The sequence below is a fragment of the Poecilia formosa genome, unplaced genomic scaffold (genome assembly GCF_000485575.1).
Source record: "Poecilia formosa unplaced genomic scaffold, Poecilia_formosa-5.1.2 Scaffold148, whole genome shotgun sequence".
NCBI lineage: Eukaryota > Metazoa > Chordata > Actinopteri > Cyprinodontiformes > Poeciliidae > Poecilia > Poecilia formosa.
In genome coordinates this window covers 387714-402803 of record NW_006800087.1, presented here as the reverse complement: position 1 = coordinate 402803, position 15090 = coordinate 387714, and the positions used below count along the sequence as shown (strand labels likewise).

The following is a 15090-nucleotide window of genomic DNA, read 5'->3' as shown; positions in this document are numbered from 1 at the left end:
AAACAAAAGAAAACACACAAAAGAGAAAGATGTGCTGCAGTTCTATGTTTCTTTCCAGCGGTATGGTAATCTAATGATAAATATTTGTTTAATGAGCTTCACATCGTCATGAATTAAATTATTTTTATTTAATTGTTTATTCCTTCTAATTCCTCTACATTGTGTGGTACCCTATCAAGTTCTTACTTGTCATCACGGAGATGTTTAAAATTAATTCAGTGCTACTCACCCCAATTATAAATATGTGAAATTATGTTATGTTTCTCATAGCATAATTATGAGAAACATAATTTCTCATAATTATGTTTATAGAGATATATTTATAGAGATATATTTAATTGATATAAAACTGCTTTTGCAGTTGCTTTGTCTTCTACAGAAATATCAGAAACCGTTTTAATTTGTGATATATTTAAAACCAAATTAGTATGATGACAACATAACAGATTTGGAAAGTCTACTGATGATTAAATGACACATTTGCTTGCCATAAAAATTTTAAAGATTTCACACATTCGGGCGGAAGGATGATGGGATGTGTGTTTTACTTGATTTGATCAACGCTTCACGAACAGAAAAACTCCGAGCACACTAAAAGCAGAAGGCAGCAATAAAAATCTGCATAAACAGTTTTAAATGCAGATAAATTATAGTAGCACGTAACCTCGTAAATATACCTCTGACGTTTGCAACAGCGCCTCTGATTGGCTCTGTCAACCTCCTGCTGATCTGTAGCTCAAAGGTCGTGAAATGCCAGACGTTTCACTCTGCAGCGGCCTTTTGGACCGAACTCCTCATTAATTATCTTCAGTTTTCTTTACCGGTCTTGTGGGGGCTAGATGAAATGGTTCATACCATAACACTTTGTTTATAAAGTGCTTTTAAAACAACAATGCTGATCAAAGTGCTGAATAATAAAACAAAACACATGAAATTTCCAGTGAAATGTCAAGTGGCAAACATTTTTGGCTAATTCCAGAAAGAAATACATTACATAAATCAATATTGGTTCAATATTTCTTTTAGACAAACGATGCTTTATCTTTGACAACCCCGTAAAAAAATGGGATTTTAATATTCTCTTTACATTAAGATCCCCAAGAGTGAAACATCTACGTTAATCCTAATTAGGGTTCAGTCAACATTCAGATTTTTGGAAATCTCAGTGTCTTCAGTACTATCTATTAAGGACAGATGCTCAGAATTGCTATCTTCACATATCGCATTTGAATTAGTGATGAAATATCAGACACCCTTCAATTTATGTGGATACAGTTTGCACGTTTTAGTTAAAAAAAAAAGCCTTAGTGAGTAAGTACTCTTTTTTAAATAGACGTTCTTCGTTAGCTCAGCACCACAAACATTTGCGCATGCTCAACGTGATTTTTATGTGCAGCCGCCTGGGGAGGCTGCTGCTCACAATGCTTTGAAGCAGAAACTCGACGCTCACGCAGACGATTTAAAGCATAAACCCAAAGTAAATGGGTTTATCACTATACCAGACGTTTCTTTCGCGAATTCCGTTCACATCTCCAGTCTGTTTTGGATGGATAATATCGTCCACGTCTCACCGAGAAGCCTTACGACGCCCCGTCAGCAGCGGTAGCCATAGCTTGATCGCTGACGCTGGAGGTTAGTAGACTCCATTTCAGCTGACAAATAGCTGTAGCAACGGTCTGCTAATGCTAAGCTAAGGAGCTGCACATCAATCTGGGGTGCACTTTTCGGCACAACACCCCTGGCAGCCATGATAAACGGCATATGTATGTATGTATGTTAGCATATTAAAATGGTTTTATATAACTTTCCTCCTATTTAAATTGTAATCTACGCTATTTTTGATGGTTATTTTACTAATTCGCGACAACAAATGGTTTTAAAGCGCTTCCCATGATGAACCGGTGTGTTTTTTACGGCACAGCACCGGTTAGTTTAGCGAATGGCGTGATTCTGTATTATCCTTCTTTGTTTGCTGACAGGTTTTACTTTTTAAAACCTGAAAAGTATGTAGGAACGTCAGTGGAAAATTCCCAAAATGTTGCAGACTTTCCGCGGAGCGTCATGTCGAAAGTTTTACTGTTTAGCAAATAAACAGCTCTGGAAATACGCACTTTCATTATTTGTATTTACTTTTCTTACATTGAATAAATACAATAAGATGCATGTGTCAGATGGGTATTTAATAACGAGGTAGACATCTGTTATGTAATGATATGTAAACTTATAATCGTCTTGCTTTTAGTCATGCTTGCCAAACTTATTTTTGCAATTAGTTGTATTACCAAACTGACAAAGTGATTGATTGGAGATTACTACTGTTTTCTTGTGGAGCTTAATTCTCAGATGATGCATGAACTGTAACCTGACCCCTGCATGCTCTCTGTCTCCATGTGAACCTGGACAGAACAGCGTGATCTGACTCTGCAATGGCAGTCTTTAGTCACCAGGTGCTCCTGGCAGTCACCAGATCAAGGTAAACGGACTACTAAGACTTCCCTGTGCTTTGTAAACTGTGACCGAGGCATTGGAGAGATTAGGGGCTATCACCAGGGTAAACAGTGACAAACAACTGGGAGTAGTCTGTACGGAGTCAGCGGAGCGAAGTGTGGGTTCTGAAGAAAAGCATTCACTTTCATGCAGAAGAGATTCTCATTGTGTAAGATTGCAGAATATGATGATCTGGTCCTTTTCAGATATGAGATTAGTGTACAGAGAAAGGTCGCTAAAAGTTGACAAAATTTAAAGTAAGACTTTTTTTTTCTTGCTTCCTGTTTTAAAAAAGAAATTACAAGTGGCAGAAAATATTTTTAAAGAGTTCCTTTTATTTCCATCCTGTGAGTTGTACTATCAGGTCGAGGCTACAATAATTTTTAATTATGAGTATATAGTCAGAATATTAGCAGAATAAAGATGCAATTTTACCAAAAGAGTATCTTTAAAATTATGGGAAAAAAGTTATTTCTTTGTAATGGACTCAGTAATTTGCATGATCATTTCAAAGTCCTCTTTCTGATAATTATTTGATGCTGGTGTGTTAAAGAATTAAGTATTTATTTATCTGTAAAACCAATATGGTGCAATGTTGGAAAAAAAATCAGATTTTACAAAAATTCAGTTTTGAAAAACTAATTAAGATTGATTTATCAGCAATTTAAAATGACAGTTTGCTTTTGTGTTCTTGACTCCATCAGTTCTCCCCTTTTGCCAATTTCTTATAAATAAATTAAATTGTAATTTACTGAAATGTTTATGACGCCATATTTTCATCTTTAAATTTTCTAAAATACTACAGATTAGGAACCTCATTGAAACCATATAACTCTATTTTTATTATTTTTATTTGATAAGGGCAGACAGAAGAAGCAGATCAGGACAACCTATTGCTGCATCACAATGTTTTTAGCTTCAGCTAGATAATTTGCGACACCTGTCCCTAGAAGAACCTTTAACAGTTGGTTTGAAGGAAAAGATCAACAGTAAATATAATAAAAAGATTAAAAAAAGACATATATGAAACAATATAGTTAAAACTATTAAGTCAAAACATTTGTAATATTTAAAAAGCGAGTTCAGTTTTGGTACATCTTTATCCAGTTCTTAAGGCTTGAGGTTAATTATTTTAATGTCAAATATGGTCTTAAAAAGTATATCCATTAGTATTAATAAAATCTAAAGTCTTAAAACTTTAACTTACCAAGTCATCATTGTTGTTTGATCAGATATATTTTCTCAGGAAGCATGAATGTGTCTCTTATGAAAGTATCTGACTGTACAGGTTGGAATTATAATTAAACGAAGAGGCATAGTTGAGTTGAACAAAGGCATTTTTTCACTGTTGAAACCATAAATCACTTCCGAGACAGAATAAGTGTTTCCTAGAAAGAGGTGAAGAGGAGTGGCTCAACATGTGGAGAGATGATTCACCAAAACTTCTTAAAATTATAAATATTTATTTATAGGCACTGGAACCTGCTCTACCTTATCTGTTTCCTCTAAAAACAAGATTTCTTTATCTAGAAAAATGGCTTCAGTTTTCAGTTCTTATGTTTGTCTAAATCTGCTTCATGTCCTGCTGCTTCTGCTGCCCGGGTTTGTTTATTCCTGACTGCCAGATGGTTTTTCTGTTCTGCACAAAGACGAGCGGCTCGTTTTTCCTTCTTGGCAAATCATTAATGCTGCAGAGAAAGTCGAGGAACATTGAGGCTCAGAGATACTCGACGTTCAGACAGAAAGTTAATGATTAGCCCAGACCAAGTTTCTGAGTTCACACAAAATTAAGACACACTTTTAGATAAATACATGAGTTTTATGTTTCACTGCATCAAGCTGTAATAAGGCAAAGTGTTAGGATAATTTTGTATTATAATTTATAATAATCAATCGATAATTTCCTTTTACATGATTTTTATTTCTCTCTTTATTTGCCAAAGACTGGAACAAACAATGAGAATTATTTATTTTATGCATGCATGTATGAAAAATATATTTTATAAGAAAGCAGGTTTCTACAAGATTTTTCTTCTTACTGCTCCATTTTCACTCATGTAGAGTAAAAGTTATAAGATAATATTTGTACATTATCAGAATTGGGCAGCAACTAGTTACATTTACTCAATTACTTTTACTTGGGTAACTTTTTTGGGGAAACAAAACTATTAGGAATATTTTTACTCTGCTGTGGTTTTTATTTTTACTTTAGTAATTTTATTCTGAAGTATTTCTACTCTTTAGTAAAATTGCTGATGATGTAATGTTTAAATATTAAATGATTCATCATTTGATCAGTTACTCAGTACTTTTTATCATAAATTCTTGGACGGCTACTTTTTACTTCTACTTTAGTAAAAATGTGCTGAAGTAGTTCTACTCTTACTTGAATACAAGTATTGGGTATACTTTAGTTTATTGATGAAATTTGCTAAATTGAATAAGCTTATTGATTGACCTTTAGATAACTGATCATTGACTCATGTTCTTTCCTCGTCAGAGGGTCGTATTTGTTGTCCAAGAGGCACAGCTGCTCCTCTCTGTCCTCCAGAGCGTACCTGCGCGCAGACGCCCCCCGCCACGCCTCGTCTTCGTTTCCTCCCAGACACTCCCGCTACGGCCACCATCACTGCGCCCGCGGCGATGGCTCCGTCCTGCTCGCCCGGGCACTGCACAGCTCTGCCGTTTGGCTCCAGGATGTGAAGCAGGACGACACCAAAGCGTCTCCAGCGGCTCCTCAGGACGGGGAGAAAAACGACTCTGCTGCTGCTGCCGTGGTAACGGACTCTCAGCGGCCGTCGGCTCCAACGGCCGCTGCAGCAGCTGCAGCAGCTGTTCCTCCAGCCCAGGAGAAGGCGATGGTGAAAAAGTCTCTGTATCAGAGGATTGTTGACGAGTTGAAGCATTACTACAACGGCTTCAGGTTACTGGGAATTGACACGAAGATTGCTGGGCGGACGGTGTGGAGTCTGCTGCACGGACAGGTGCTGACGCGCAGGGAGAGGCGGAGGGTGAGTCGATACATCCACTTTATCATCGATCACTGATCTGATTTCAATCTCTGGATATCAGCTGATCATCTTCATCTACTCAAACCAACATCGTCAATAAAATCACTAGTTTCTCCCCAAAAACAAATATTTTCAAAAGAAAATCTTAAGAATATATTTATTTTTTGTGTGTATTTAAAATCTGCAAACGTCCATCATTTGCAATATAATTTAGGAGAATAAACCCTGGTAAATCTCTTACAAAATTTTATTTATTTTGTAAGAGGGAAGCCCTGTGTTGTGTGTCGTACATGCAGACGCGATGCTGAGCTCCCGTCAGCAGAGCTGCGGGTCAGACGCGTCGCTGTTTAGTGACGTCGTCGTCTTGTTTGTGTTTGCAGCTGATGAGGACCTGCGCCGACCTCTTCCGCCTCGTTCCCTTCATGGTGTTCATCATCGTTCCTTTCATGGAGTTCCTGCTTCCTGTCTTCCTCAAGCTGTTTCCAGAGATGCTGCCATCGACGTTTGAGACAGAGTCTAAAAAGGTTCGTGTTTCTGTACGCCCTTTGACCTCGACGACCTTTCCACGGCTTGTTGTGATTATGTAACTTATCAGTCGTCTCAGTTTGACGGAAAACATTTTAGACGTGTTGGTGAAATGTTCATCCTGACTGCAGAGGCTTTTATGCAAGTTTCATTTAAAGAAAAATACTTGGTATATTTTATTTTCCAGCTTTTTAAAAATATTTAATGCAGCTTATATTTACTAAACCTCTTTACCTGCAGCAGAAAAAGATTAAGCAATAGCAGCACTATTAATGTTTCTGTTTTATTTTTTGGTTTAATTGGAAAAGAGGCATATTAGTCAAACAATAATGTTATTCTTTTGTTACAGAGTAATATAAATAATAGTCTAATAGTGCAAGTTCACCCCTTCATTAAGAAGAAACTTTAATCTTGTAAAGAAAACTAGAAAACATTTTAAATATCCAAAATAAACAAAAAACAATAAAATAAAACTGAAATAAAAACCACACACAACCAAAACCATAAATTAAATAGAATATTTAATGTAAATTATTGAGCCTATTTTAATGTTTTATTAATTAATTGCATTGAATTTTATTTAGGTCATCAGAGTAAAGAGGGATTGAATACTCACCTGTCTTTTTATTAAAAAACATTTATCAACTTTGTTGATCTTTAGCATAAAATCCCAACAAAGTAACTTTTTCATTTTGTTTTAATGTAATAAGATGTGAAAAGTTCAAACATTTTGCAGGATGTTGGTTTATAACACCAAATGTCTGGCTGTAGTGTCTGAAAGCATTTAGTTTCACTGAATGAAACATTTTTAAGTTGCAACAGTTTTTTTAACACTGCAAACCCGCCCTCGCCCCTCCAAAAAATAGTTTATTTAAAGAATAACATTGTCATGTATGTAGCCCCGTACACAGTATCAGCTACACTGTTAAATTAATTAAAAATAACTCTCTGGAGTTTGTTTGTATTGTAGTAAATGCTTTTGTTTCTGCAGGAGGAGAAGCAGAAAAAGGGTTTGGCTGCAAAGCTGGAGCTGGCCAAGTTCCTCCAGGAAACCATCGCTGAAATGGCCCGAAGGAACAAAGCTAAAGCCCAGATCGAGGATGAGACCCAGAGATTCTCCAGATACGTTCAAAAGGTGAAACACGGCAACTTCAGCCACATTTTTAAACTTTTATCACAGCTGAATAAACTATTACATCATGAGAATTGGATCTATAGTTGATTTAGGATTCTAATTGATATATTCCTCCTAAAGTTTCATCCTTCCTCGTTAACAAGAGGAATGTCGTGTCTTTTTATTGCTAAGCTCTAAAAGCACTCCACACCAACGCAATGCAAGATGATGAAGAGTTACACCATGTTTAGGATCTACCTGCTTGTTTCTAATCCCAACAGGAGAAGTTTATGGGTTCTGGGGGGCATGTGGAAATATGGCAAGCCCAAAGCTCATATAATACAGAGCTTATGCCAAGCAGTTTGTGTATTTATTCAATATTCATTCCACATGACTCCACTTGACATTTAATGCCACCAGCAGGATCAATCCAGCTGAGGTAACATCAGGCTGCAAAAACTTTTTATGTCGGCCAAGAATTTAAAATAAATAAATAAATGAAACTCAACAAATAAAGTAGCTTGTTGTTTTATTATTATTATTATTGGAAAGGGATGTTATTCAGTCCAAAACTTAAAAAGGATTTTGCCTATTTGCTATGTTAAAATAACTCAAATTCAAAACACTTTCATATAAAAAAAAAGTTTTATAAATTAAATAAAAGTTGATTTCGTTCCATCAAATTTGGATTTCTGGTTAAATTTAGCTCTACTTATAACAGTTTGACTTTAAAAAGGTGAATATTTTGCTGAAAGTACCATTTTCCATTGTGAGAAAATTACATCTCTAATAATTTTACCCTAATTAAAAATGAAAAATTAATTAAAACAAATTTGTAGTGTTCTTGAACTCCAGTTGTGGGGCCACAAAATCATCAATCCAAGGGCTACAAATGGCCCCCGTGCCGCACTTTGAGCTCCCCTAAATAAATTGCATAGCTTATTTAGTTTGACATGTTTATATCTAAACGATATAACCTGATATTTTTACTCCCCTTCATGAACTAAAGAGGTATTTGTGTGTTTGTAGCTTAAATATTAAACTTCCTGTCTTAGGTTCGGGGAACGGGCGAGCAGCCGTCCACCAAGGAGATCGTCCGCTTCTCAAAGCTGTTTGAAGACGAGCTGACCCTGGAGCACCTGGAGCGCCCCCAGCTGGTGGCTCTGTGCAAACTGCTGGAGCTGCAGCCCATCGGCACCAACAATCTGCTGCGCTTTCAGCTGATGATGAAACTGAGAGCCATCAAGTCAGACGACGAGGTGAGACGAAACACCTCAGGATTATTTATCAGAGCAGGACAACAGGGTCAGGCTGGAAATCCTGTAAAAATCCTTGAAATTCATTTAAGTGATTTCAAGGTTTGGAAAGTACTGATATTCAAGGTACAGAGGTTTGGAATAAAGTGCAGTCCAACATTTGATTAAGAGCTGAAATTTGGAAAACGTTCATTTGAAACCAGATATTTTCATACATCTTATAAAGACAGTTTTTTTTCTGTCTGTCTGAAGTTAAATCAGATTAAACTTTTATTGTTTCAGGTCAGATACAATTAACAAAATTATTTATATTTGCTAAATGCCAGGAAACATGGTGAGATTTTATCTTTTTGGGGATTTTCTGTGTGACTTTTTGTGTCTCGTGTTTAATTTGAGCAGGAAGCTCATTTGAATTTTGAATATCTGTGATTCCTGATGTCTCCATGACTTATAGATCGTCTTATGTTTCATATATTAAACAATTTATTATTGTTTTTGTTAAATTGTTTTTTTGTTCTCAGACCAGTCAGTTTGTAAAAGGTGTGACATTCAAAACATTAAACTTTTATACTTTAGTTGACTTTGTACCTGAAGTACAATGCAGAATATGATCACGAGACATTAGCATCTGTCACAATAATCAATTAATTATATGATAAATTTAAATGATTAGAATAATTCCCATTCTGATTATTAATAATTTTTCAAATGGAAAATTTGTTTACAGATTAATTTTATTTCTGCATTTGGTTTGTGTGAAAATGTTTAAAGCCTGGGAAAGGCGTTGTTCTGCCATGTTTAATGTTTTGCATATTTTAGACAGTTCAACACTCTTTATGTGAAGTTGAATGAAAATAACAACAGAATCGAAAACTACAGGGATTTTGCAGCTTTAGGGATTCAAACTGTTTCTAAACATTTTTAAAACCATTCAAGAATGGAAATCAGTTAAAATTGTGTGAAAATCTTTTGTAATTTCGGTTTCCTCTCGTTCTCAGATGATCTCGGCGGAGGGCGTGGCGGTCATGAGCGTGTCGGAGCTGCAGGCGGCGTGTCGCAGTCGTGGGATGCGTTCGCTGGGTCTGACCAGCGATCAGCTCCGCCAGCAGCTGCAGCAGGTAGCAGCGCTCGCACGTCGTAATCTGAGAAACGGTTCCGTGTTTCTGACGAATGTTTTCCGTCGCTCAGTGGCTCGACCTCCACCTGAAGGAGAACGTTCCTCCGTCGCTGCTGCTGCTCTCCAGAGCCATGTACCTGACCGACCTCCAGCCAAAGCCGCCCGTCATCCCGCCAGTTCCCAAGCTTGAGGTGAGACCAAAACCACTGCACCGCCGCAGAGAGCGCTTTGCTTCCAGATTAGAGGGAGTTCCATTCTGATTATTAATCCAGATGAATTCCAGAGCTGTAACTAATCACCACACATTTTTACAAGTCAACTTTGCGTTACCGTAACTCTGCGATACTTTGCGGTTTCTGAAAGGGAAGCCGTTGCACTTTCCAGCCAACATCGGGTTATTACGGTAATCTCATTCCCGCTGCTCCAGGAAGCGTGTTTTCCTTCGTTTTAATCTGATGAAACCCTCTTTTAATAGACGGTAAATCGTAAATAACTGCTAGATACTGAAAGCTCCAGTTGTTGTGGAGAATCAGCAAAAATATTTACTCACATGACATTTAAAGAACTTTGTACAATTAAAATAAGCAAAAATATCCAGGTGGAGATTTGAAATTTAAAGGGTTTTAATCTGATAGAAATCCGCATTCTACGGATTTTTATTTAAGCCTTTTTTTTTTTTACCTAACATTAAAAAGGTTGTAAATAAACTAATAAATTCCTTTTTTACATATAAAAAATAAATATTTTATTACCTGATATACAATAGTGTTGCAATATTTTAGTGATCATTTGTAGCAAAGGAAAAATCTGTAGCAAAAAAAAAAAATACTTTTAACATCAACATATGAAAAGTTCAGCCTGTTTTTGTTTGATTAACATCAATCCAGTGTAGGGATATTTTTTGGATTAAACTATTCATTATTGAACAGAAAAAAAATAATTTTTACACAAATTGAACCAAATGAAGCTCAAATTTTTGAGAAATTTTTTAGAATTTCTGGATGAAATTTATTTGCATTTTTTTTTATCTTGAATACAACTTTTTTTTTTTCTGTAGAGTTTTGGTTCAATTACTGCTGTGAAAATGGTGTCCTTACTTCAAATTTCCTTTTTTTGTCTGTATGCTCCAGTTGATTAATCAATTTACTGAATTAGTCTATGACTATTCCAATAATTGATTCATCTTGATTAATCGTTTCAGTCCTAATTTTGTTGGAGACTTGCAGGTTTCGGAACATTTTTGATCTTCTTTTCTGTTCAACATAAAAATAAAAGACATGACGTCGATGATTGTTGAATATTTTCCTTTTAAATTTACCATCAAGCTGCTAGAAAGAAAGATTTAAATCTTTTGTTTGTGGTGCTAAAATTCAAACTTTGAAACGACAGAAATTTCTGAGCGATTAAAAATTAAACTGCAGTTTCTCTGAGATGTTTTTGGCCTCATCAGATTTTTTTGTTTTTGTTTTGCAGAAAGCTGCTTCTTCTCATGCAGAAAACCCGGCCGCTACTGAGTCAGAGCGACTGGCAGACCCGGCCGTCATCATCAAAGACAGACCGGTCAGCAGCTCTTAAAAATAATAAAATTATAATTTAATCTGTGTTAGAAGAGACGGTGGAGTTTAGGCCATAAGGAGGATTTTGATTTTCTAACTGGAGTCGGTTTGATTGAAACGTCAGATTAAATCTTTCTGTTTTGAGCCGAATTTATTTCCAGCTTCCTCAAAATAATTCAACATTTAACCAAAAATGGGCCATTTTACTTTAATGCAGGAACAAATTTTTAGATAAATCTCATTTTAATTTGTAAGCCAGAAAAAGGAAACTCTAAGCTTTTAAATTTGATGTGAGTCTGATACATTAACACCTTAATGACTTTTTAACCGTCTTTCGCACAACAAGTCTTAACTTGTTGCCATGACGAGTATTAATTTATTTATTTTTTCCATTTTTTCCTAAAACTTCTTTTATGTTTCTGTAAACTAAATTAAATCTTCAAAACTGTTACAATATGACTTTTCAGTGTCTGTTTCCTTCACTGGTAACTAAAAGGAAACATTTTTAACCTGTTTTGTGATTTTAATGATTTATTTATCATGTGATTTTCACAAAGTCGGCCTCAGATTTATGTTCATGGAACATAAAAACACCAAATATTGATTTAAAACTCCATTAAATATAAAATAAAACTGTACAGACCTGCATAAGAAGAAGAATTTGATAGAAATAATTTGACCTTGTTGACGTCGTCTTTACATTTTTCTCCTGATTTGCTGCAGGTGGAGGAGCTGCGGGACAAAGCCCCCGTGGTTCTGGACAAACCGTTAACTCCTGCTGAAGTTCTTCAGGTCAGACCAGTGTTGCATATCTTTACTAAAGGGACCAATTAAGCAAAATTGACATGTTTTTTCATGTTTTTATATTTACATTTGGGTCTCAGCTGCTTCAAAAAACAAATAGCTGGTTTTTGGCAACAAGTTTTTCTTCTTTGGTGTCTGGAAAATTAACCATTTCAAAAAACGCCTAGAATGTAACTCTACAAATCAGCAGGCACTGCACTTTTACTTAGCAACCCCAGCAAATCCCAGCACGTTACCTAGCAACCAAAACTGAGCTCCAGCATGTTTGGTCAGCTGGTTTTAAAGCTGTATGTGCTGAAGAAGACAAATGTTTTGTTGGCTTTTCACTCAGAAACCACTTGTAGCATTCTTGTTGGTTGTGCAGGAGGCTCTACTAATGCTTTTCGAAGATGTATGGTTGTATTCAGAGAGGAGCTTGAAGTGGGCAGAAATGACCAGAATAAAATCTGATTTTCTCAGAATGAATTGGTGCTATAAATGTAATGAGTATGTTTTATATCGCCATCATGTCTCCTTTAGATGGCGTTTATTTACTGTTTATTAATTAATTAGCTATTAATCCATTGTGGGATTAATAATTATGTTCTAAATGCCTGGCCCAACTCTAACTCACTTCCTTGGCATCTCACTTTAACTTTCTGATGGTTTTCAATGTACATATATATATTTTTTATCTTGTTAATTGATTCTGGAAATCAGCCTCAAACAGAAACAAACTGACAGATCTGAGGCTGAAAGTCTGAAACTTTATTGAATAACTTTATTTTTTCAGGCTAAAGCGGCGACAGACGTGTCCCAGAAGAGCAAGATGAGCGCCAACGGCGTGTGAAGACGAGCAGTTGTGATGAAGCTGGAGGACTCGACAGTCTGGACCCTGATCCGGGGCAGTCTGGACCCTGATCCGGGGCAGTCTGGACCCTGATCCGGGGCAGTCTGGACCCTGATCCGGGGCAGTCTGGACCCTCATCCGGGACAATCTGGACCCTGATTGTTGCTTCGCCGCTGTGTTTGCCCTTTTGACCCCTGCTAACGCCGTCGTTGACCTCATATCTGGGCGAGCCATTCAGACCCGTCTCTGTCGTTCTTTAGCTCTGAAATCCCATTTTCGTTCCTCCTCTGTGTAAATTTGTAAATATTGTGTATATTTTCCTCCTGCACCACAGAAGCAGCAGCTCTGTACAGTTTGCTATGCAAAGCCCAGCACTTTGTCTCCTATCAGGTCGGTTTTATTTGCTGATGGTTTTAAAATCTCCCCAGAGAAACTTTGTTGAACCCACATTCAGTTTTCTGTTCTTATCGTCCAAAATGAAGATCATATTAATTATTAAATTGCACCCAGAATGTCGGATGTTTCTGCATTGGGGGGGAAACACAGTTTGTGTGAATCAGCAAATGAAGACTTGGAGTTTCACTCCTGAATATTTGACTGTTTGGTTTCAGTCTTTATTCGTAAACCACTGAAAGGACAATCTGTACAAACACGTGCAGATAAATATATAAATATAAATATATTTTTTGCATACTTGTTGTATGTTTTGTGTTTTGAACACTACAATGACGACCTGTCCTAAACGTAAAAAGAGAATATTCTATATGTTGTTCATATCTCTGTGCTGGAGGGAATAGTTTTATTTTGGCAGTAAGAGGTAAATTTATTGTGTACAGATGGATTTTCCCTCCTTCAGTCATTAGTATTTTTTTATTTTCATTTTGACGCCCATCACTGTCCTGCACTAATCCTGACATTAATGCGTAATAATCACAGTCTGTTCTTTTATCCTAGAAATTGAAACAGTTTTTGTGCCGAAGGCTTAAAGCTGTTTGGTCGTAGGGTGACTGTAGGGCTTATAAATGCAATCTGATGGTTTTATTTTCTTTTTACCACTTCTAATCGTAATCCTGTTTTTTTCCCCCCCCTTTTTATATAGAAGAAACTGCAGAAAATATTTTCAAAAAGTGTCTTTTACTTCAATCTTCCATTCTGAGTTGCACACCGACGCTTTAGGGTCTGGCTACAAGAATATTTAATTATGAGAATAAAGTCAGAATATTAGCAAAATAAAGACGCATTTTTACCAGAAAAACTCTTTAAAACATTTATTTCTATTAAGATCTGATGTGATCACCTCGGTTCGCACGGTTTATTTTTTTAGTTTGCACTGATGATCTTATGCTGATGTTTAAAAGATTATAAAACTTAAAGTAAAACTTCACAAGAAGCTCAATGTTCCTCATTTTAATATTTTATTTTTCGTGTTGGAGTTCTTATAAAATTATGACTTTATTCTCGTAATTTAAAATAATCCTAGCCCTATTATTTTGTCGTACAGTTGATCTGAATTCAAATAAATAGAAGCTGTGAAACAAGATGGCCGCCTTGGGCCACTGATCTATGGAAACCCATTAGTGGAAAAAAAAAAGATTTGATTAATTGATAAATCGTATTGATCGCCCAGGCCTAGATAATCCATATTAATCCCTGCTGTGTAAATTAATTGGTTTTGATATTTTACTCTGTAAAACATGAAAAAAGCATTAACATACGTAGCTGCTTTGCTGTGTGTTCGCTCTGCTGCCAGATTTAAAACCCAACATTTCCCCTCTGAACAGTGACTTAATCTCTGGATCTCCCACTCAGGTGGGATTATGAGAAGAGCAGCTCCAGGTTGTTTAACGATGTAGAGAGAAAATGAAGCTAAAGCAGCAACTCGGCCAGGTTTGATGTTGAACCAAACCTGCAGCGTTTCTCATTCTCGATGCCTTTTTCTCCTCGTTGGTTTGTTTTATTTCTGTTTTCTGCATCATGCCGTCATCTGTCTGGAAACTGTTGGCTCAGAAATTAAATTGTGGTCCAGATTATCTGACCACAATCTCCCAAAACAACGACGAAACAGAATCCATGAAATAAAAAAAAAAATGATACGACCCTTTACAACGCTTTGCTTCATTTATTTACTCAACTTTATTAGAGCTTCTCACGATCTAGTTAGTTTTTACTTTTGTTTTCATTCACTCAATGAATAGTTAATGTAAAAACAAATCATAAATGAATAGAATCAGAATAAATGTAACAAAAATAATTCATACTGTAGAGAAAACAAAAAATGGCTCATGTTGCTGTTAATGCAATATCAGAATATCAAAAATAAAACTACATTTTTGTTATGTTTATATTTTATGTTAGCAACTAATTTGCTAATTTTCCTTAGTTTTTCTCACA

At 36.1% G+C, this 15090-nt stretch overlaps 2 protein-coding genes across 2 annotated transcripts in view; one reads left to right on the top strand and one right to left on the bottom strand.

Moving 5' to 3' along the window:
- The window catches only part of LOC103145867 (lymphocyte antigen 6 family member D), a 670619-nt gene that overhangs the window by 275732 nt on the left and 379797 nt on the right, over positions 1-15090 (bottom strand). The window lies entirely within an intron of this gene.
- Positions 1379-14802, top strand: letm2 (leucine zipper-EF-hand containing transmembrane protein 2). The gene is made up of 11 exons (XM_007563470.2): positions 1379-1632; positions 2405-2473; positions 4988-5498; positions 5879-6022; positions 7015-7158; positions 8193-8396; positions 9392-9511; positions 9582-9701; positions 10984-11070; positions 11790-11858; positions 12643-14802. The coding sequence occupies exons 2-11, from the start codon at positions 2427-2429 to the stop codon at positions 12697-12699; spliced, it is 1503 nt and encodes a 500-aa protein (XP_007563532.1). The 5' UTR covers positions 1379-1632; positions 2405-2426; the 3' UTR covers positions 12700-14802.